This window comes from Leguminivora glycinivorella, chromosome Z (assembly GCF_023078275.1).
Source record: "Leguminivora glycinivorella isolate SPB_JAAS2020 chromosome Z, LegGlyc_1.1, whole genome shotgun sequence".
In the NCBI taxonomy this organism is placed as follows: Eukaryota; Metazoa; Arthropoda; class Insecta; order Lepidoptera; family Tortricidae; genus Leguminivora; species Leguminivora glycinivorella.
Genome location: NC_062998.1, coordinates 24,265,077 through 24,290,104, shown reverse-complemented (window position 1 = coordinate 24,290,104; position 25,028 = coordinate 24,265,077). Strand labels below are relative to the sequence as shown.

The 25,028-nt window shown below is 36.7% G+C and overlaps 1 protein-coding gene across 1 annotated transcript; it reads left to right on the top strand.

The window, feature by feature from the left end:
• The first annotated feature begins 7,673 nt into the window (after nt 1-7,673).
• Nucleotides 7,674-10,935, top strand: LOC125241772. The gene is made up of 3 exons (XM_048150389.1): nt 7,674-7,789; nt 8,094-9,000; nt 10,803-10,935. The coding sequence occupies exons 1-2, from the start codon at nt 7,675-7,677 to the stop codon at nt 8,996-8,998; spliced, it is 1,020 nt and encodes a 339-aa protein (XP_048006346.1). The 5' UTR covers nt 7,674; the 3' UTR covers nt 8,999-9,000; nt 10,803-10,935.
• The last annotated feature ends 14,093 nt before the right edge of the window (nt 10,936-25,028 follow it).

The following is a 25,028-nucleotide window of genomic DNA, read 5'->3' as shown; positions in this document are numbered from 1 at the left end:
ACTATACTGAATTTAAGAATAACACAAGGAGATATATCGAACCATTTTTTGGTATTTTCATGATCTTAATGATTGTCAGGTAATATAATCATATATTTTGCTAAATACTCCTGCGTCCTTGTGATATGACCAGAATTAGGATGTGGGATGACTCTTTCCCATTGCCTGGCTGGAATTTGCCTGTGTGGGAACTATTATTCCCATGGCCCGATTAGATTTTGAGTCTCGTTGGTTTTTGTTATTTATTTTTAAGTATACAGGGTTTATCAAAAATACGAGTTTTCGTTTAAAGGCATTCTCGGTACGTATTTATTTTTTGTAACTATGATATATATATTTAAAAATATTTTAAGCGGGTTACTCACGTATTAAGTCGATATAGCGTTCGACATGTTTCGGTTCAATTTCGAGAACCTTTCTCAAGAGTAGCGACACCCCGCCTTTACATGTCGAGAGCGCGACGCATACTGCGGGCGCTTGCTCGGTGCGCGCGGCTGCTGAGGACAGGCGCAGGGGGGTCGGCGGCGCGGGCGACGTCACCGTGGCGAGATCGGAGCTACCCACTATGTTACTTTTGTCAAAAGCAGGATTGCACACAACACTTATTACGTCACTTGTTAAGGGTGCGAACGCTATATCGACTTAATACGTGAGTAACCCGCTTAAAATATTTTTAAATATGTATGAGTCTCACGGGAGTTTTATGATATATATATATATATATATATATATATATATATGTAATACAGTCTCACACCTAGACAGGCAATGGGATAAATACTTACCTCATTATTTTTTGATTAAAAGCAACACAATTATTAAAAAAAATTAAATAGATGAATTCACTCTAGGTTGAACACAAAAACAGTTTTATTACTAACGTGAGTTTTTATGACATGACAAGACAATTTACTGGGCCATGGGAAGAATAGCTCCCACACAGTTAAACTCTAATAAGGCCATGGGATAATGTCAACCCACATCCTAATTCTGGTCATACACAATAATGCGTAAATATTTAGCAATGTTTACGATTATATTACCTTTCAACACTCAAAATCTACAAAATGTCAAAAAATTGTTCGACCTATGTACTTCTGTTTCATAGAAATTAAGGAAAGTGTTCGAATTTCTCCGTAGTTTACTGAAATTAGCGTTCAAGTGAATTTAAACGACTGCCAAAGATATATTACGCGATTTAGAAGCGTGTTGTGAATGTAGATCATAAAATACTATTTTCAGGGATTCACAAAATATTTTGTAGGAGGTTTGGAGTTAAAACCTGACTACGGTAACCGATATAAGGTGTGGGAGGAATACATACCTTCGCCTGGTAAAGGGTTAATCTATGCCTGAGTTTCTATAGCAGAGATATTTTTTATTATTTTTGTGGCTAAGGAAAATAAATCAATAAAAACATACGTAACAGCGTAATTTATTCAAACTGGTGAAGATATAAAATTACATTACTTATAGGTACAATTAAACTTACAGTGACATGTGTTCAATAACGGGCCGCCTCTTACAAAAATGAGTTCTATTTACCTATACGCAGAATTCATTTTTAGTAGAGTCAGCGTCATATAGTTGGTAGCATCAAAAGTATTCACAAAGTTCGTTACACCATACATTTTATATGTTGTACCGAACTATTTGGCTACTTTGGATGCTACCAACTATATGACGCTGACTGTACCTACCTAAAGGTGACCAGTTAGTGTACGTAATCTAGGGTTACTTAAAAAATGGGGCTACTTTGATAGGTTTAGAATTATATTACAAGCGTCAGCTTCGCTCATCCTGTGGATTTCATACAAGTTTATGAAGAATTAACAAAAGTATAACTTTGCTATCAAATTAATCGAAATAAAATAGAAAGAAGGCATAAAAAAAATATATTTCAAAGTAACCCCTGCGTTTGAAAGTAACCCCAGTCGATGGTACCCTACCACGCTTAAATTTAATATTTACATTTTGTTGTTTCTTATGACAAGTATGTCTTCAATCACGTCGTCGTTAAGCCTACAACGCAAGCACGACAACACATACTTTAGCGAAGAAAACATTCTTTCGACGCTCACTTGCGTTGCTGGAGACGCCAAAGCTGTAGTTGCTAAACAGTATAGTTGCGGATGAGTCAACTTATTGCATTTCCAAAAATCCAATACTCCTGTTTTTGGTTTAGCACGGGGAAATCTAATGTAATCTCTCAAAATCTGTTCAATGTTTATATTGTAATCATGGATCAAATAGTCCAAATGTTGGTTTCTTTGTTGTTCGGCAAGACGTAACATGCTCTCTATTGCGTTATCAACATCATTTGTGGAGTCGTTCTCGCAACGCATTGTGAATGCCTGCGAAGGCGGTTGGTTCGAAGTACCCTGAAAGCGTTGAAGCCTTTCCCACGTGGATTTCAAAAAAAGTATTGCTTTATCCATTTGCGATGGTGTGAGAATTGTGTTATACCTAGGGTCCAGAAATATTGAAGCTAAAAATGAATTGCTCTCAAACAGTTTTGTAGGGTTCCGTAGTCAACTAGGAACCCTTATAGTTTCGCCATGTCTGTCTGTCCGTCCGTCCGTCCGTCCGTCCGTCCGTCCGTCCGTCCGCGGATAATCTCAGTAACCGTAAGCACTAGAAAGCTGAAATTTGGTACCAATATGTATATCAATCACGCCAACAAAGTGCAAAAATAAAAAATGGACAAAAATGTTTTATTAGGGTACCCCCCCTACATGTAAAGTGGGGGCTGATTTTTTTTTCATTCCAACCCCAACGTGTGATATATTGTTAGATAGGTATTTAAAAATGAATAAGGGTTTACTAAGATCGTTTGTGATGGTCATCGCAGAGGGCGAGCCACACATATCCTTCAGCCTGAGGGGCCTTGTGAAGGTTTTCAAGCTAACTCAGGGTAGGAAGGATGAGCTGATAAGAAACACCACTTAAAAGTAACGAACTGGCGTCTTACGCGCCTTTTATTTATAAAGAACTCTTAGGTCTAATTACACTGGTTTCGCTCCAGACGGGAGCGAGCTATATACAACTATATATAGGAATATGATACGTATATACGATATCCCGAGGTTTGGCAGCGTGCCCTGGAAAATATTGGATAACGGAACGTTCCCCGGGGAACAAGGTCGGGAATAAACCGTCCTGGCTAGCTACGCGGGCTTCCACACGGCCGGGATAGGTTTACGGTGGGAACGGTGCTGGGGATAACCACCCTGGCTAGCTACGCGGGCTTCCACGCGGCCGGGAGAGGTTATACTACGGGGGGAAGGAAGGGGGAAGTCTCCTGGCTAACTACGCGGGGCGCCACGCGGCCGGGAGACTTATACCTAGGGACACTTGGGGCGAACGCGGGCTTCCACGCCGCCACACCAAGCGGAGCAGCCGTTGTGCCTTGCTCGGGCTCAGCACACCGACTGCCGGTCGGTCCGCGCTCCGCGCGGTTATATAGGCGTGCGGCGTCGGCGGGGCACGGTGGGGTATGGTAGCCGGAGTAGTCTGCTCGTCGCGCGTCGCGCTACACCGCTCCGGATGCCGTCCGTTGTGACGATGCCGGGTCGTCACACGTTTTTTGATAATATTAATATTTTCGGAAATAATCGCTCCTAAAGGAAAAAAAAGTGCGTCCCCCCCCTCTAACTTTTGAATCATATATTTAAAAAATATGAAAAAAATCACAAAAGTAGAACTTTATAAAGACTTTCTAGGAAATTTGTTTTGAACTTGATAGGTTCAGTAGTTTTTGAGTAAATTACGGAAAACTATGGAACCCTACACTGAGCATGGCCCGACACGCTCTTGGCCGGTTTTTTGTCTAAGTTCCATAGCACTAACAATTTTTTGCGATAATGTTGTAGGTATATTTTTTGTCAATAGTTGGCATTTTGTCCATTCATACCAGAAGTCGCCAAAGGTTAGTTGTTCCTGTTGCAATGTTTTTGAAAGTATCTTTAACGGTTGCAGTGATTTTTCTATATTTTCTATTGAATTCCACCGGTCACTAGTAAAGTAACTAGCGATAGTTTCATTACTCTCAGGTAAGAAACAATCTTTCAATTCTAAAAGACTTTTTACCATATTATACGTCGAATCCCACCTTGTTGGGCAATCTAAAATTGGTATTTTGTTCAATAACGGCATCATTGATGGTCTTCTTAAATTTCGGACACATGATCGAATGTCAGATAAAATTGTCTTGCATTCATTGACGCTTTTAATGGCATCGTGTATTGCCAACTGCAGAGTATGCGCAGCACACCTTACGGCTGAAATCGAGATAGGTTCTGCAAGGAATTGGTCACTTGTTTCTTCTGTTACTAGTGAGAAAGCACCTAAGTTGACTGTTAATTCGTCATCATCTGGCGACTCTTCAATATCTCTGTGAGACTCTGCAACCTCCTCATTTAAGAGTTTGGTCATTTTAATCATGTTTGACCCATTATCCGTCGTAATGGAGTACAGATTTTCTAAGCCGATTCTATATCTGTGTAGAACAGATATAACTTTTTCTTTTAAAAAATCACTGGTATGCCTTCTGTCTAGTTACCGGTAATAGCTTGTCAATTTTAATACAGTAACTAGCTGCACTACAGCCAATGTTCTCAGGACGATACTATGATACGATACTTCATTTCATCAGCTGATCTCCAGCCGTCAGTTCGGTTTTAGAGCTGGAAAGTCGACAGAGGATGCAACCATGCTCCTTACTAATCAGATATCTGGCCATCTGGATGACGATAATATGTGCATAGGGTTATTTTTAGACCTTGCCAAGGCGTTCGATACTGTCTCAGCAACTATTCTTCTGAAAAAATTAGAACACATGGGTATGAGGGGCACAGCCCTTGACTGGCTGACTAGCTACTTAACCGGCCGCCGTCAAAAAGTAAAACTTGACCAATTATATAATATAGCGATGAGCGTCCTGTTCTTTGTGGGGTCCCTCAGGGGAGCATCCTGGGCCCAACTCTATTTATATATTAACGACATTTTCGACATAACACTTAAAGATACAGAAATTTTATGCTACGCTGACGACACTGTGATTTTGGTGCATGGCAAAACTTGGGATATAACTTACCACAAGGCGGAAAGTGCACTAGCGTAGGCTACGAAAAGATGTCTAAAATGACGGAAGCGGCAAATAAGGCTTTCGCAAAATATAAGGAACATAAAAATCTGCTTCGCTGAAATATGCGACTTCAAAATTTGTTGCAACTACTAAATTATATTTGTATTTTAGTCCTAGATAACTGTGTAGTTCTCCCTTTTCCGCTGCATTGAACGCAAGTTTAGAGATACCATTAAAAAAGTAAAAACGTCATCACCTGGCAACACTCACTTTTCCTTTTGCGCTCAACGCGACCAGATACACCTTCTTATTTAAAAATTAAATATACGTGATTTATAGAATTTTTTTTTTTTTATTTTTTTTTTTATTTAAACTTTATTGCACAATATAAAAAAGTACAAATGGCGGACTTAATGCCAGATGGCATTCTCTACCAGTCAACCATGGGCTAAACCGAAAGATTAAGTAGGTGCAGGGTCCTAGTATAGTTAGCGTGTAATGGAAAAGAATTTAAGATACAAACAATATCCATATATATGCTACATTTAAATATATATATATACAGACCTAATACAGACATAATGGTTTTATTTATAAATAAATTTAATGTTATTACTAAAGATCAACATGGCTTCCAAAAACATAAGTCAACCACACTTGCAGCTTTTAATCTGGTTCATGAGATAACACATAGTTGTAATGATAAGAAGCCAACTACTGCTCTATTTTTTGATATGTCGAAGGCGTTCGACTTTGTATCACACAAGGTACTGCTAAAAAAATTGGAACATTATGGTATCAGAGGGCTTGCTCTGGATTGGATAAGGTCGTACTTAGAAAACAGAACCCAGTGTGTAGAAATAAAAAAAATAAACAAAAATAACGTAACGGAATTATTTACTTCTGAGTATCAGAATAATAACTATGGAGTGCCTCAGGGAAGTGTCCTTGGGCCTCTGCTCTTTTTATTATATGTAAACGACCTTCCTGATAGTTTACAACATAAATGCATCTTATTCGCCGACGACATATCAATTATAATATCTAGTAATCAGTCAGAAAATCATTTAAACCACGAATTTGACATAAACAGTGCAATAGATTCTGTAGTAAAGTGGGTTGAAGGAAACAATCTTCAAGTTAATTTAGATAAAACCACTTATTTACGCTTTAATCAATCTAGTCAATCAATAATAATTAATTATAATGGGCATTTATTGCAAGAACGTGACATAATTAAATTTTTGGGAATACATTTAGATAATAAGCTAAATTGGAATGAACATATTGGAACTGTATGCACAAGATTGAATAGATTTGTTTTTGTCCTCAATAGATTGCGTAGAACAACTGATTACAAAACCACCATGGCTGCATATTACGGGTATGTCGAATCAATTCTCAGATATGGACTCATGATATGGGGCAATGGAATAGATATCATAAGAGCATTGCGATGTCAAAAAAAATGTATTCGTGCAATCTGTGGTATCGCACCACTCGAATCATGTAAACCGATGTTTCTTAAGCTGAAAGTTCTGCCATTACCTTGCTTGTATATTTTTGAAATTGCCAAGTTTGTAAAACAACATCCTGAATTATTTGTTACTGCTAGTGAAATATACCCTAGAAATACGAGAAACGGTGAAAGACTGGTAGCGGGAACCCAAAAGAGAACTGCTATTTTTAATAAAAATTGTACCGCAATGTGCGTGGAAATATATAATAACTTGCCATCTGACATCAAATGTTTGCCATTTAATAAATTTAAGCAAGCCTTGCATGAATGGTTATTAAATAAAATGTTTTACTCACTCAAAGACTATCTGACATAATGTATCATATAAAATAATACTTAGGTATTGTAGTGAATACTTAGTTTAAGAACAATATTTGCATGCTGTTTGTGGACGGTTGAATAAGGAGAACATTGTATTATGTAACACCTGTAATCTGACCCTATTCACGCAAATAAATGATTTATGATTTATGATTTATATTATACATAAATAGGTATATAAATATACAATACATAAATATAATATAAAATATACCCATTGTGAAAGATCATTGAGGGTGACTATCGAACCTTGTCAAACAGATACTTACGCAGCATGCGCTTGAAGGCGAATTTGTTCCGAGCCTGCCTAATGGTGAGAGGAAGATCGTTCCACAGCCGGATTGCCTGGATGGTGAACGAATTTGACATGAAACCTGTACGATGTCGGGGGACAATAAGTTGGAGACTACGGGAGGTTCGGAGTTCCGTGCCCGAGCGCGGGGTAACAAATTTAAAATTGGATCGAAGATAATTAGGGGCTGAAGGATCAAATAATATTGAAAATAAGGTACAGAGAATGCGCAAGGATCGACGTTCACGAATAGGAAGCCAGTTCAGTTTTTTGCGAAAAGTTGAAATATGATCGTATTTTCGGAGCCCAAAGACAAACCTGATGCAATTATTGAGTAACCGATCGAACTTGGATAAGTAAGCTTGGGTGATATTGCTGTAACACACATCAGCATAATCCAGGATGGGCAGAACAAGGGCTTGGACCAGAAGGGGAAGAATATATAATAAAGAAAACATGCCAAAACGCAAGAATGAAGAGGATAGTGATTATTTCGCTCGCAAAATTGCAAAATATGAAAAGCGACTCGCTGAACTCGCCAAACATCGCGAGGCCGACGGCGAAACAAACTGTAAGTACTCGTGACTAAATTAATTACTTTCTTTATGAATCTCGTGCATTACGAATATATAATAATAGATAAAATAATGTGTTCGTGTCCTGTGGGCATATAGTTATGTATTTGCGTTGGCATACAAATATTGTGAAGAATTTTCATAACCTCATTTTCTTGCATGGTGTGTGACGCCATGTTCTTTATCGGTGCGATAAAGATTTAAGAGGTGAATATCTGCACTCCCGTGTGACGGGACTGCCTTTATCCGTGGGATAAAGAGCAATAAAACAACATTTCTAATGTATTTTGTTCTTTTTAGCTCAACATCAAGAGCTAGACCCCGAAATCATGGATGATACCAATGAAGAGGGCGTGGCCCAAGACATCCGGGGATCCCAAACGGACCCGGGAGACGTTGCAGAACTTCATGAGAGCCCAGATTCGGTTAATGCTGACTCAGGCGAACTCGACAATGAATTTTTGTTGGCCTTGGGAGAGTCGGTCGGGGGTACAAAACAATATGGACCGGAGATCCATAATGAGATATACAATACCATCAATAAGATCCTCCTAGAAGGCATGCCTAAAGAGATCAAGGAAAAACTTACCCAAACATTGCTTGTACCAAACAACTGTAAGCTATTGGACGCCCCGAGACTGAATACCGAGCTTATTGGGGTTATGAATAATCCTTCTAAAGCACGTGATAAGTTATTAGAAGATAGACAACAAGAATTGGGGCTGGCGATCGGAAGTATCTGTGCGGTCATTAACACTATGTCGAAACAAGAGTTCAACAAATATGAGATCATCAAAAAACTCTCAGACATTGCTCGCATCTTGTGCCATTTACACTTCCAATACACTGAAATAAGGAGGAGGCTGGTTAACCCATTTTTGGATAAAAACCTAGTAGAATCCCTAAAGGACAATAAGAGAGAGGAGTTTCTGTACTCTAATCTGGACACATCAGTTAAGTCTTATTCTGCTATGAAGCGTGCTGCTAATGTAATAAAGCCCAAACCCGTTCATACGGCCAAGAACCAACATACTTCAAAAAACTTCCACCAGCCCCCTCGGCGTCTACATCCTGCCAACCAAGGCTATCCGATGAGGGGATCATATCGAGGAGCTCACCGTTACAATGCCCCACGTCAGCCCTTCAAGCCTCTGGACAACCGGCCAGCAGGACCGTCAGTGAGAGGACGTGCCAAATATCCCTAAAGGTACCCTTTGCAGGCAGATTATTTTACTTTTATGAATGTTGGACTAATTTAACTCAGGACCCTATAATTTTGAGCTGGATAAGGGGCTATAAAATCCCCTTTTAAGTCAACCTTTTCAAAAGAATGTACCTCAAAATAACAATTTTGATAAGGCTAGTAAAGAGACTATTTTAAAAGAAATAGAGGAACTTTTAAAGTTAGGGGCAATATCAGTGTGTAAAAATGATCCTAAACAATTTTTATCCAGTGTGTTTACAATCCCAAAGAAAGATGGTACACATAGATTCATTTTAAATTTGAAAAAGCTAAATAACTTTGTAGATGACCATCATTTTAAGTTAGAAGACATAAGAACAATATGCAAACTATTAAATAAAAGTGACTTCATGTGTACTATAGATCTGAAACATGCTTACTATATGTGTCCCATTGACCCTAATCACAGGAGATTCCTAAGGTTTAAATTTAATGACATACTATATGAATATAACTGTTTAGCTTTTGGTTTGAGTTCAGCCCCGTATGTCTTCACTAAGCTTTTAAAACCAGTTATAGCATATTTAAGAGAAAAAGGCATTCGAGTTGTGATATATTTAGATGACCTTATATGTTTTGGATCCTCTTATGATGAGTGTAATAATAATGTCCATATCATAAAGAACATGTTAGTTTGTTTAGGATTTGTAATAAATGAGGACAAAAGTAATCTGACCCCTTCTAATGTAATAGAATTTTTAGGTTTCAAAGTAAATTCTCTGAATATGACTCTCAGTCCCACGGACAAAAAACGTGAAAGAATACTAGATATTATAAATAAATTTCTAACAACATCACGGTGCACTGTTAGGGAGTTTGCTAAAATGTTAGGTAACTTAGTTTCAGTATGTATGGCTATTTCTTATGGTTTTATGTATACGAAAAACCTAGAGGGAAAAATTTCTGGCTTTAGAACGTATGGGGGGAGACTATGATAGTAATATGGTTGTGAGTGAGGAAGCAAAACAGGATCTGAAATGGTGGAGAAAAAATATAATGCATAAATGCTGTCGCATTAAACAATACAATTTTATGCTGGAAATTTACAGTGATGCCTCACTATTAGGGTGGGGTTCTGTTTGTAATGGGAAAAGTGCAAAGGGGGTTTGGTCAGCAGAGGAAAGAGAGAATCATATAAATTACCTAGAGTTGTTAGCGGCATTTTTTGCACTAAGATGCTTTGCTAACAACCTCAGAAATGGTGAGATTCTATTGAGAATTGACAACACTACTGCAATTTCCTATATAAATAGAATGGGATCAGTACAGTTTCCCCAATTAAATAACTTGGCCAAACAGATATGGCAGTGGTGTGAAGCAAGGGAATTATGGATATATGCTTCCTATATAAAATCAAAGGACAATGCGGAGGCAGATTATCAATCTCGTTCTTCAAACGAGGACATCGAATGGGAATTAGCACCATCAGTTTTTCAAAGTATAACAGAGTCTCTCGGTGTCCCTGTCATTGATCTTTTTGCTTCACGTTTCAATAATAAATGTACAAAATATGTTTCCTGGCACCGGGACCCTTTTGCATGGAATATTGATGCTTTCACAGTTAAATGGCCTGATAATTTTTATGCCTTCCCTCCTTTCTCACTTTTATTAAAAGTACTTAGAAAGATAGTATCTGATAAAGCCACAGGCATAGTAGTGTTTCCTATGTGGCCCACCCAACCCTGGTACCCCTTACTAAGGTCATTAGCAATATCCAATATTATTACATTTGGCCCAGATAAATATCTGTTATCATCTCCTTCCAGATCAACACACCCCCTACACCAGCACCTTACCCTGGGGGCTTGCATATTGTCAGGGAGGCAATGAAAAGAAGAATGTTACCTAACAGGGCAGTAGATATAATGATTGCTTCTTTATCTAAAAACAGTATTAAGCAGTATGATTCTTGCTTGCGCCAATGGTGGCAATTTTGTGTTACCTCAGAGGAGGATGTTTTAAGTGCCTCAATACCAAAGGTATTAAATTACTTAACAACTATTTTTGATAAAGGTGCCTCATATCAAACTTTAAACTGTCATAGGTCGGCCCTGTCTTTGGTAATAGGTAGTCACATAAAGTCACACAAATTGGTTTAAAGGAGTTTTCAAATTACGACCAAATATTCCCAAATACTCAAGTACTTGGGATCCAGCTATAGTACTTTCTCATATTAGACGCTGGTATCCTCTAGAAAGCTTAGATTTAAGACAAATTACCTTGAAGACGGTCATGCTTTTAGCACTAACCACAGGTCAACGTATACAAACATTGTATTTAATAAAGACCAATAACATATTAGTAAATGATTGTGGTGTAGAAATTACTCTTACAGATTTACAAAAAACTTCTGCTCCTAATAGATTTTTGTCAAAACTAACTTTACCAGCTTTAAATAATGATTTAGAAATTTGTCCGGTAAATTCTCTCTTACAGTATTTAAAAGTGACTCAAGATCTCCGGGGGAATAACTCTCATTTATTTATAACTTTTAAAAGACCTTATAAGGTAGCTTCCACACAGACTATAAGTAGATGGATCAAGTCAGTTATGAAAGATAGTGGCATAAATGTTTCTGTATTTTCATCACATTCTACACGCCATGCAGCTTCCTCAAGAGCTTGTAGAGCAGGTCTCCCTATAGATAGTATTTTGAAGGCTGTTGGTTGGTCTAACAGATCTCTTACTTTTGCTAGATATTATAACAGGCCTCTTTTAAACAATGAACAAAGTGCATTTGCACGTGCAGTCTGTGATTCTGAGGCTAGATAACTTGTTTTTAATTTGTATAACTTTAAAAGTCTGATTAGAATATAAGGTTTAATAAGAGGACCTACCTATGTTATAATTATAAGCACTATAAATTGGCCTAAATTTAATGTTTATATGCTGTCTAACAGCAAAAAGGGTCTTAGACCCCTCTTTTTAATATGTGAAGATGAATCTTACGTTTTGTTATTTTAAATTAATGACTCTTAATGTCAGTAAGCATTAGAAGAGCTTTGTTATGTTTTTGAGAAATATAATGTTGATTTCTTTGATATATATATCTTTATTTTTGCCTCTAAACATCTAAACAGTTATCTAGGACTAAATACAAATATAATGACAGGATTAAACGAACTTACCTGAAGTGAAGTTCAATCCTTATTATATGAAGTATTTAGTCCTAGATAGGGAGGTTCCCACCCTCCTCAAGTAAATTTGGATTTACTCCCATTTAGGTACTATATCTACAGATGCTCTAAACGAAGTGAGTGTTGCCAGGTGATGACGTTTTTACTTTTTTAATGGTATCTCTAAACTTGCGTTCAATGCAGCGGAAAAGGGAGAACTACACAGTTATCTAGGACTAAATACTTCATATAATAAGGATTGAACTTCACTTCAGGTAAGTTCGTTTAATCCTGTCATAATACGTTCGCTATATTCATCTAACAACAAATCCACTTGCCGTTGAGTACCAATTTTACTTATCGACCCTGAACAGACCACATTCTTTTAGGAAATAATGATAATAAAAAAATAGATATTAGTTTTAGTTTTTTAATAAAGCTATTATGTACAAAAATTAAAATTCAAAAGTAAAACAAAATCGTTAGGCCTGGCTAAGGATTAAATAAACAAGTAATTAATTAATGTCAGATCATCAGAGATCACAAAAAAATCGTAATTTTTTTTTTTTCAATCAACAAAATATACATTTAGACGCATAAAGTACCTAAATTAATTTTTACTTTCTTGTAAATATGTTAATAACAAAAATATATGTAGCTACTATATATTTTATAGTCAAAAAATATTTGATTGATATATGAATTATATCACATATCATAATATATCACACTATTGTTAGCAATGCATGATGATGATGAATGAATGATGATCTCTGCTGATCTGATTGTCATTGTAACTACTAATGTAACGCAGAAGAAACTGTTAGTAGAACTTGTTGTAATACACTTTTGAATGTATTAACTACATCCTGAAGTTCGTCGTCAATAATAACTTGCGTAGGTATTGCAGCGGATCTAATTAGATTATCCCAATCTTCGGTGTCAATGTGATGGACACATAACTTTGCGTTAGGCGGAAAATATAAATTGAATTTGCTCAGTAACATCGCCTTATGGAAATCCGAAGGCGAGTGGAGATTCACGTCATAGCAACCATTAACAATACATTTATTTCCTTCCACCATTGCTCTTCTCAACAAATATTCGTTTACCATATTAGTTAACGAAGTTAAGGTTAAAGAAATTTATGGGATTTTATAATTCCACGCACAACGCACAAGCTATCTGACGTCGAAGTGAAGTTCTTATTTCATGTGACTTTGAATGTCAAAGCTATAACTATAAATAGTTTTAATACATAAGATTTCGAACCTATGATTTCCAAAACGGCCGACTTATTTTGAAACTGTAGTCTACAGACGGCAAGGCGGACATGCATCTAGTTGGTATTTCGCGTATCGTGTTATTTGGTATTTGGCGTAATGTGTTGGTTGGCATTTCGCGTACTGTGATAGGTGGTATTCCGCATACATGGTATTTAGCGTGATTTGTGTTTTGCGTAATTTCATGTTGGCGTTATGCGTAGTTGGTGTTTCGCTTAAGTGGTTTTTTGCGTAGAGTTGGTGATTCGCGTTTGTGGTTTTATGCGTCTAAAGGATTTTGAGTGATTAACAATACTTCAGTTTCAAGTGGCCAGTGAAGAGGTAAAGTGTGATAGGAGTTCGTATGGAGAAATAGGTATATTATTTGTGATATAGACATAACGTGTTTTAGCCTAACTGCTAATTAGGCGTATCGCGAAATGGACAAACACTTACTTAGGCTTACTACGTTTTGGACACATTGCGAAATAGGTGATATGAAAGTAATAGGTCAATAGCGATTTAGACGAATAGCGAATTTCAAATAAAGTTTGCTGAAACTGCGTTTTAGGCAGACCCCGACAAAAGGCCATATTTTGCATTTACTAACGCGAAAGAAAAAAACATGAAAACTCGAAAATTCGCGTTTTCCGGGATCTAAGGCTAAGCTAGATGGATTTTTCACCCCCGAAAACCTCACGCCAAAAAAATTTGAAAAAAATATATTAACAGGTACCAAATAGGTAGTAAATATTGACTAAGATATCAATTAGTAGTGTTGTCTAGAACTATGTAAACCAAAAATGGTCCAGACATCCTGACGTCAGAATGTCTGGCCACTTTATTCGCTCGATTTTTCGATATCAGTGGAGGTACCAAATATATGTACTCAGGTACCAAATAGTATCAAATAGGTACTAAATTTTAGTATGTACTAAACATCAAATATCTGTAGTGGTCCAGGGGTCCTGACGCTCACCAGAATTCATTATGTATGTTAATAATGTTTTTGACATACTCAATACACGGAATCTAAAAGCTCACGGTTTCAACAAACCAATCAGCCAAAGAAATGCCACAGACACGCTTAAGTACGAGTGGCTGAAAACTTATCTACCTAAGCTATAAATATTTAAAAAAAGATACTGGCCACTATGAATTCGTGTTTATTGACTATTCTTTTTTCAAAATTTCAAACTATTATTTGTCAGTTGCTTTTCATTTGTTTTTGGTACTTGATTGCTTGCAACATGTCGCTAAAGAAAAACAATTTGATCAAAATTGAACAACGTTCAGTGATTAAGTTTCTCACTAAAGAAGGAAATACGCCTTCGCAGATAAAACAACGTATGTTACCCGTGTTCGGTGATTCGTGCCCTTCCGATTTCACGATTAAGTTCTGGTCTAAGCAATTTAAATCGGGCCGGGAAAGCCTAGAAGACGATCCTCGTAGTGGACGGCCGATTTCTGCCATTACTGAAGAAACTCTGACCAAGGTGAAAAATACAATACTTGAAGACCGACGAGTGAAACAATGGGAGATAGCCAGAGATGTGGGCATTAGTAAGGAACGGGTTAATGAAATAATTCATAGCTATTTAAACATGTCTAAGGTTAGTGCCCACTGGGTCCCCAAAATGCTTACTGCGTTAGACAAGGACAGACGTGTCAAATGTTGTCAAGAGTTTTTAGACATGAGTCGAGGTAAAGAGGAAAAAATTATTTCTAGGATTGTGACATGTGATGAGACTTGGATTAGACAATGGGACCCAGAAAGTAAGCAGGAGTCAGTACAATGGAAATTTAAGGACCAAAAGCCTCCTCGGAAGTACAAGGTTCGTCCATCGGCTAGTAAACTTATGGCGACCATTTTTTGGGATACTAAACCATATGGGATGGGATGCACCAGTCCATACTGCTCGCACTACACAGTTAGCCATGGCCAAAAATGGCTTCGATGCCATCGACCACCCACCTTACAGCCCAGATTTAGCCCCCTGTGACTATTTCCTGTTCAGACTTTTAAAGAAAGATCTCAGAGGACGACGATTTTCTACTGACAGTGAGATGATAGCTGCGGTGAACGAGTATTTTGACGACAAACCGAAAGATTTTTTTTTTAATGGATTTATGTCATTATTTGAAAAATGCAATAAATGCATTTCAGTAGAAGGAAATTATATAGAAAAATAAAAATTTTTTACCCAGTTACGCCTTTTCTTTCATAGTTAGGTAGATAAGTTTTCAGCCACCCCTCGTATATTGCCGAAGCCAAGCAATATTTAATGTCATTGACTGTCAAGGTACATCAAAAAAGAACAAAGAACACAAAAAATGAAACAAGAGTTGTTTTTTCTACGGAAGAAACACCTCTCTGGAAGGCCACAACTGGCACGGGCATAGTAGGTCTCTTAATATGCTTAGAGAGCATAGACTACTTATACGAAACGTTAATCATCACTTCACAAAGCTTATCGTTTCTTATAACGTACAAACCTAACCAAGACCATATTGAATGGGGGATGTCTGAAAATTTTAACATCGCCTGATATTTTTTCTGGTGATAGGAATAACCATTTTTATGTACAGAAACAATTTACAGATTTTTTGGTAGCACCATACATTTTATAAAAATTAAAACGTGTTGTATGGTATGACTGCGCGTACGGCCCATTTCGGCTGTTGTGAGATTTGTCTTAGTTTAAAAAAGTTAAACCATTTTGTATCTGTGTTGTCAGCTTGACATTCTTCTCTGAGAATTCATAACATAACCTTATCTGGCCCCGTAGCCGAATGGCATTTCTCCGACGCCAAACGAAAGCGATACGCCGCTGGCTCTGTCGCGCCAATACGCAAGCGCGATAGAGATAGATATCTACTAGCGCTTCGTTTCGTGAGCGTTTCGTGAGCGATTGTGCCATTCGGCTAGCCACCCTGGTGCTACGACTATCTTCGCTCTCGAAGCCCGGACCTTGATTTTACTGGCTTAAAACGACAACCTTTGATTTTAAACCCCTAATTCTGCGTGCATTAACGAAGACGTTTGCTTGCCCTGCTTGCTGCCGACGGCCTTTGCTTTGAACCCCGGATCTGACCGATACCGATTTTGTAAGAGCTAATTCATATAATTTGCTAAAATGTGGAACAGCGACAAAAACAACCGATGTCGGGCCGATATTCCATGCATTACAGGCGTCGTCTTGGATTTTTTCCATTGAAATCCTTCCGACATCTGATATCGGATCGAATAATGTTTGTGTTCCCCGTGTGGTGACGGGTTAAGAATTTCACCACCCCCTTTCTTCCCGTGGGTGTCGTAGAAGTCGACTGTGGGATATGGGTTAAATTGTGACGTAGGCGAGAGGCTGGCAACCTGTCACTGCAATGTCACAATTTGGATTACTTTCAACCCCTTTTTGCCAAGAGTGGCACTGAAACTTAGTAGTTCATGTGCTCTGCCTACCCCTTTATGGGATACAGGCGTGATTATATGTATGTATGTATGTAATGTGAAAACAGACTAACTCCAAGTAGTGCTCCATAAGCGCACCTACCTACAGATAAGGAGGACCTGTGCCCTAAGCAAATAACTTTAGATTGTTGGTTTATTGTGTCTGATGGATCAAGTATTTAGCGCTCAAAGAGGAAATGAGTTTGCGATGTGACACCTACTGCTTTCCTATGAGCAAATGATTTTGTTAGTATGCACGTCATTTGCTGGTCCTTAAGCTTCATCTGCAATCAAAACGAGTTGCAGGTGGAAACTTTCTTTTCACATCACTCATTCAGAAAGGGTACTTTTGTGCCCTGTTAGGAGGGAGGAAAGTGACACTTAACTTTATATGGCCTGTTTAAATTATTAACTCTACGAAAAGTGTTTGCACTGTGGTTTGCACATAATATTATGTATAGAAAAAATGTGTCGATTGAGTGCATAATATTCTTACAACAGCCCTGATTCATATTTTGGTATTTGCTTATATGATGTGAAAAACAAGTGTCAAATGGTAGCAATAGTAGATTGTGTAACGAGGGAGCAAAATGAGATATTTACGGCGAGAGCTTAAATTGAATCCTGAGCGTAGCAAGGTATTCTTAAATTGAATCCTGAGCGTAGTGAGGGATTCAAGTGTTAACGCCCAAGGTGGAAATAATTTTGCTACACATACAAATTTATAGATGTATAATGATATGCTACATGAACATAAAAAATGGTATGTAAACATGTAAAAAAAATGTGTCCTTGAAGGGAAAAGTATCACTTAACTCTGTCATAGCAAAGAGGAAAAGTGCCACTTTGCACTCTCCTCACAGTGCAGGGAAGAAAGGAACCCATTTCAAAATGGGGATCTGATGTGAAATATTGTTTCCACTTTTGGCTTAACACTTTTTTGAATCCCTTGCTAACACTCAGTATTCAATTACTTATATAATACTTTGCTTCGTTCACAATTCAATTTATATCCTAGATTTAAATATGCAATTTATACAAATACAAAATAGTTTATTCATAAAAAACACAAATTTCATGATATACAGGGATGATGACTCCCGGTAAGCAATATTGCCTGTGTTGGGAGCCACCGCTCTTCCTTAGGTTGTAAAGGTACTATAGTACTGTAATGTCACACTATTACGCTATATACATTGGGTTGGCTCGCCAATACACACCGCACGTCCGTCCTCTATCTCACTCGGATACCGAATGCCATATGTACTCGAGACACCTATACACTACATCCCTTTCTTGTTTAAATTTTTTTTATTTTATTTTTATTTATAAATATTTAAATAATAGGTCAATTTAGTTTTAATTCAAATACTTGCCATGCTGTGCCGTGTATCTTTTTTTTTTGTACTACGTTTCTTCTAATTGTCTGCCCACTTTCGTCATTCCTAACTTGATCATCTCCGTCTTTACCACTTAGTACTGTATGTGAAGTAGTGTTATAATTAGGGATTAATTTTCTATCTTTAGTCATATGTTTAGGACATTCCGGTCTGAGGGTTGACTCAGAGCGGACGCTGCACCACCACCTGCAGTGTATACTCAAACATACTTGTGTGTTTTATTAACTACAATTCCTAGATGTCAGTCTCATTCTTTCTTCTTTAAATCTGTTACCTTTTCCAATTCAGACTGTTTTAAAACTAGATTAGTACTTTTTTTTAAATATTTATATACATTATGAGTGTTTTTTTTTCTTCAATAGCATACAATATAATTGTACAATGCAAGCATCGCACATTTCTCGCGTCAGCATTAAAATTAATATAATTATGACTTGATTAGAATTGCTTTGCATTGCTTGATTGCATTTGCATGCATTTAGTTATGTTTTATTGCAAATAAATAATGATTGATTGATTGATTGATTGCTGTATTTGCGATTACGCTATACATCGATTTATGCATTAGTTTACGTTTATACGTGCTCCTAGCTAGTACTCAGTATACCTTGGTTATCAATAAATTTATAAGTGTATCAAATATCAGTGTTTCTATCAAGACTACAATCAACCATCAAGAATCATATCATCTAAGGTGTACGGCTCGTACAATAATATTTCACTAATTTCATACCTTTTCATGATTTACATTTTTTTAATAGGTCGCTTGTCAGGCGTCTAATGTATATTAGGTAATTATTGATGATAACTGATTGTATCGGCCCTATACTTCATTATATGCACCTATTATTGCTAGTAACTAGTAACTAGTAAATAGTACATATAAGTATTTAGTTATAGAACCTAATGTATCTGGAGCCTCCGTCTGCCGACAAACCATACTCTGGTTTGACAGAAGATAAATTTAGTTGTAAGTTTTTTATAGTAATACGCGATTAAGTCCCGTTTGCAAATCGCTTTCGTTTAACTATGTTACGACGTATAATTATATTCCTAGGGTTATAACTATATAACGGCTTTATCTATCTTACTGCGACATATATATGAAACACTCCGCTGGTCGGCCATTTGTTTGGTGTTTGTCTATCTCATTAGCAGCGGGTGATGGGACAAACATGTCTAGATACTTGGCAAGTGGTCAAATTTTATAAATATATATTAATACACTCCGCTGGTCGGCCATTTGTTTGGTGTTTGTCTTTCTCATAAGCAGCGGGTGAATGGGACAAACATGTCTAGATACTTGGCAAGTGGTCAAAACTTATATATTCAATACAATCAATCACTATCAGAAGATTTTTATTTTATTGGGTACTTCGAGAACGAAGTACTTGTCAGTATGGCCGTGATAAATTATATTTGCAATAGCTTTCTATCTAATATAATACAATACAATACAAACAAATACTGTACTTACAGATTTATAAAACCTCATTATGTTTAAAGATTGTGTCATAGTAACATTTCAGAATTGTAAACTATTCATTATTAGTATCACAATTTGGTTACTTGGACGTTGATGTTTCAGTTTAGTGTTTATTATTCCTATCTATAATTTAATTGTATTTTACTGTAATGTAATCTAAGAAAACAAATATCTTATGTGATTTGAAGTTTCGTAAAGATGATAATTGTGATCATAATGTATTGTTCATTTATTTAAAAGATAGTTAACTGATAACGATGATAACTGGTCATACTAGCATAGTTGCCCTTTGTTCTAAATGCTTTAAAAGGCCAGGTAGCTCAGTTGTCAGACAGTTTGTTCTGGTTAAGCGACAAGACAACAAGAGGTACGATCATGCTTCATTTTATTGTTTTCTATATTGCTGTGATTTAAATGAAATGAAATTATTTTTATAGTAGATATTGCTTTGCTATTTGTTCACATATTGGTTTATTGCTTAGTAAAGAAAATAATAATATTCAAATATTGCTTAGTATTAATATAATTCTGCTTATTGAGACATTTTATAAATTAAGGTGTATAAACCTGGTTTTTGTTATATCCTCTTTCCATCAGACTGTTTTAAAGAATATTCATATATTTACTTTGTTTACGTTATTTTGATTTGTGTTGAACCAGGTGTATACATGTTTGACATGTTGTTAATATTGATAATGTTTTTATGTACAAAGGTGGTACAAATACAATTATACGAATTTAAAAACATACCCATATGTTTATTTTCAATAAAACCACAATAATAATCATTTTATTTTTATTTATCATTTAACATCTTTCAATAATCCATACCATATAGCCTTATTTTTATTATACAATATAACTAACACGTTCACCTATACGAGTTTAGAATGTGTGCTAGGAACGCGCCTCTTTCTGTATTTGATCGCCAGTGTCCGAGGTGTGATATCTGTCACATTCTAACGAGTTTTTGAAGCCATGCTAAACTACTAAAGACTGTACACGATGAAATCCGGCCATGCATGACATGGAATATTTTTTCGCGAATCTACATTTTGAAGTAATTTTTGTACTTTTATTAATCAGTATATTTTAAACTTTATAATAATAGTAGCTATTCGTTGTAATGACATAGATATAGACATAGAATGGCTTTATTTAATATCACAATGTTACAATGTTAAAATTAAAATAATTAGGTCAAACATGGATATTAAAAAGGGCCGCGACTCAGCATAATGTTGCAGTAATTTTTACTGCAACGCTGGTTTTCAGTCGGACTCTAGTAGTAATGCATGAGTATATGTGAGTTTTCGCCGAATGTAGTCCGTAGTACATTTAATTTTTTGTCCAGCGTTTTTTGGCAATCTTCACATGCTTCCTATCCCACTTTTCACAATTTTAGTTATATTTTTAAAAGCCGTTTTATACGCATTGGAATGTCATCTTACCAAAAAATAGTTATTGTAACTCATTTCGACATTTGGGAGTCAGGAAGACTTTCTATGCTCCAAGCACTGAATGGGTTTTTGTATGGGAGAGCCAATAAGTCTCAAAAAGTCGAACTGAACAAAGTCAGAAAACTTCAGAACTTTCTTAATCTGATTACCATCTGAAAAATGTTTACTATTGTGAAATCAGTATGTCACCAGGTATATTTTGGCTAAAATAATTAAACATTAAAAATTTTTTTAACAGAAAAGTTTTGTAGACTGCCAGAAGACAGTGGACAAAAAAGTATTGGTACCATGAGATATACATTGCTAAAACTCATAGACCAACTAACGTTATGGTATGTTTATATCTTTAATTTGTAGGTTGATCCATAAATTATTTGGAAACGGTCCTGCTTGAAAGTTCACTTTCTATTAAAAGATTTGCCATATTCTGTATGGCCGGATTTCATCGTGTACAGTCTTTAGGTACTTCCCACATGAAAGAGATGTCTGCCTATTTACATATACTGTAACAACAAAACATTTCCCACATATTTCAATGATTGTTTCTGAGAAAGTCATTCTATTTAAAAAAATAATCTACTTATACTCTTAGTTTATTGCCTTTTCTTTGGGTAAAAACGCATTTTATCCACTAGTGGGTAAAGTAATTAGACCTTGAATAAAATCAAATTAACTGCTTTAAAAATTGACAAAAGTAGGTGAATCTAGTAATAAAGATGATTTACCACCTGTGAAACTACTGAAAGCAGTGATTAAACGAATTTTTTGCGCTGTAGTTTCCTCGCTATAGTAAGTGGAAAAGTTTTGTGTTACACTCGGGTGCAAATGTATTTTACTTCTCGTGTGTCAAAAATCTCGCAAGTTTAGGATTCTATTCTCGAACCACTCGCTTCGCTCGTGGTTCAACTATAGAATCCTTTGACTTGCTCGTTTTTCAATTCCACATTTGGCGTTAAAATACAACTTTTCTCTTTTGTATAACAAATAACTATTATATGCGAAATGTCATTTGATAAGTATTTGCCAGTCTCTTGTCGGTGAAGGAAAACATCGTGAGGAAACCGGACTAATTCCATTAAGGCCTAGTTACCCTTCGGGTTGGAAGGTCAGAATGGCAGACGCTTTCGTGAAAACTATTAGTGCTTACGATAAATCTTGGGATTAGTTGTCTAAGCGGACCCCAGGTTCCCATGAGCCGTAGCAAATGCCTGGATAACGCAAGGAGGATGATGATGTTTGATAAAGACAAAGACCCGATCTTCATCACCACGAAACGTAATAAACTAATAAATCTCGACCTACGACGTGCCACTCAGTCGTGGTACCGTAGAGTAGAGCTCATGTTACCAATTTCGATGATGTATTATCGTCCAGGGATTGCCCGAAGGTAAGAGTGGTTTGTTATGTGCCACTAAAATAAAAATACTTCATGTAAAAATAAAAGATTTTATTTTGTGTAAATTTAGTGGTAACAAATTATAAATGGGTGTCAATCAAAACAGCCACAAATGCCAATAGATATCGACTAGTAGCAAGAACCCAAGAAAATTCAAAATAACTTTCCATATTTGGAAGAACTGCCATTTCTACATGGTATGGTAGAAGACGACAGGTCTGGTCTAGCGTGTAGTTAAGTTACCCTGCCTGCTAAGCCGCGGTCCCGGGTTCGAATCCCGGTGAGGGTTTAGTTTCTGAAGGACCGACCACTTAAATAATATGTACTTCTAAAAAGCCTCATTAAATGATCTGTCAGTCATATAAATTAAATTTATAATTTATACATAATTATAATTAAATTAACGTATTTATGGATTGGATTTCATTCAGCACTTTTTTAGGGGAAGAATTTTATTGGCAGATAGAAACTTGGCCCCCTTTTTAACAGGTGTGTTTTTGGTGGGATTAAATCCTTCCTTACACCCTTAGCACAGCCCATTCTAACAAGGATGTTTATTATGTTCATCAAAATTTAAATAAAGGCAATTTTTTTGTCGATTTCTCCTTTTTAAAAATAAAATAATGATTCCTTTACATGACATTATCTGACTTAAGGTTTTAAAGGGCACAGTCTCTCCCACGGGGTCAACTTGTTCCACACTGTAGATATAAACTCGTAGATAGATAGATTATTAAGTAAGTATCTACTTTCTGACATTCTTTGAATAAAAAATATTTTAAGAAAATATCTTGACCTGGACCACTGACATCAAAAATGTAATTTTGAATAATTGATTCGATTATTGGCTCTGTCGTGGGAGGCGACAATAGGATTAGCTGATTAGAAATTCAAATAGAAAAATGTTTGCGTAAATCGAGGCTAACAGACGACAAAGTTCCCAGAATAAATCCGTGACGTAGCGGATAAGCTGCAGGAAAGCCGCCTCCGATGGTATGGCCATATACGCCGCAGACCGGTGGACTACATCGGAAACAGATGCCTTAATCTCACTGTCTAAGGCCCTAAGTCACGCGGCTCCGGTAGGCCTAAGAAGCGCTGGCTGGATTTCGTGGGAGCGGACAGTAAGCAAGAGAACAATCTCACGCCTAATGATGTCGAAGACCGGGCAAAGTGGAGAAGACTGAGCAGGAAAGCGAACCCTGGCTCTAGGCCGGGAAAACGCTAGGTTGAAGAAGAAGAAGAAAATTGTGTTTTACTATGTTCTTGAATGTTTTATAGTTAAAAAATATAAAGAATCAAAGAGTCGATACTGGGTTCAGCTACTTAATTGCAGAAGATTGCAATACAGCCAATTTCACATGAATCACGCGAAAATGAGACACTATCCGAATATTTTTTTCAAATTCTATTGAATGTCGGTACATAGTGTACGCGTGCAATCCTCCACGGCGTCCTTTCGACATCTGATGGGAATTTCTGATAGGTGTGCGGGGTCTACTAGTGCCATCCGATCGTTTGTATTCGAGGCTCATCACATCAAAAGCGGACGTCAGACACGTCACGATTCTGAAAGTATGCGGACTCCAAACCTAAATATATGAACAGAGTGCGTCCGGCAGGCATCCGAAATTTTCTGACAAAAAAAATCTTACAATATACGGCTGGCCAGCAAGCACCTTAAGTCAAGCTATGACCCCTGTCGGGCAACTAAATGGGAACCCTGAGCAATGAGCATGGCCCGACATGCTTATGACGATATTTGTGAATGTGCACGGGAATACGTCCCACTTTGTCGATTACTATAAAGCCGCTTTGTCCGTTTATTCATATAAAGATACCAAGTAAATCTCTCCTTAATGGTAACCGACAAAGTGGGACGTTTTACTGAACCCATTCACATTTTTTGATATCCGTTAGCAAATTAAAATGCATTAACGAAAACTTTCAAATTCTTTACCAAAGTTGCCATAGCCGAATTAAAAGTTGGAAACGTTGTTGGGCCAAGGGCGACAATGTTCGATAGGGTTTTAAGCATTGTTAAAACGAGAAACTTTCTTGGAATCGAGTAAAACTGACACAGCTAACTTAATTAACCAAATTGAGAATTGGAACGCTATGACCCTAGGGAAATCATTTCAGAAAATTTAATCCTAAGATCTAACCTAAGTAATAAATTAAGTTATGCACTTAAGGCTGCTTTCGCGAAAAACGTCAAAATAATGTAAAATTGATAGTTTTAGTCGGTGAAATACTACACTTTCCGTTATCTAATAGATATATTTAATTCAAGTTTCAATTAGAGCATCTTATTACCTTGATACTTATAAGACTGGATTTTAGAAAACTTACTTACTAAATTAATTACTAATTTTTCTCTGATGCACGTTTAGGAAAACCCGCGTATAGTGCTGGATTAGT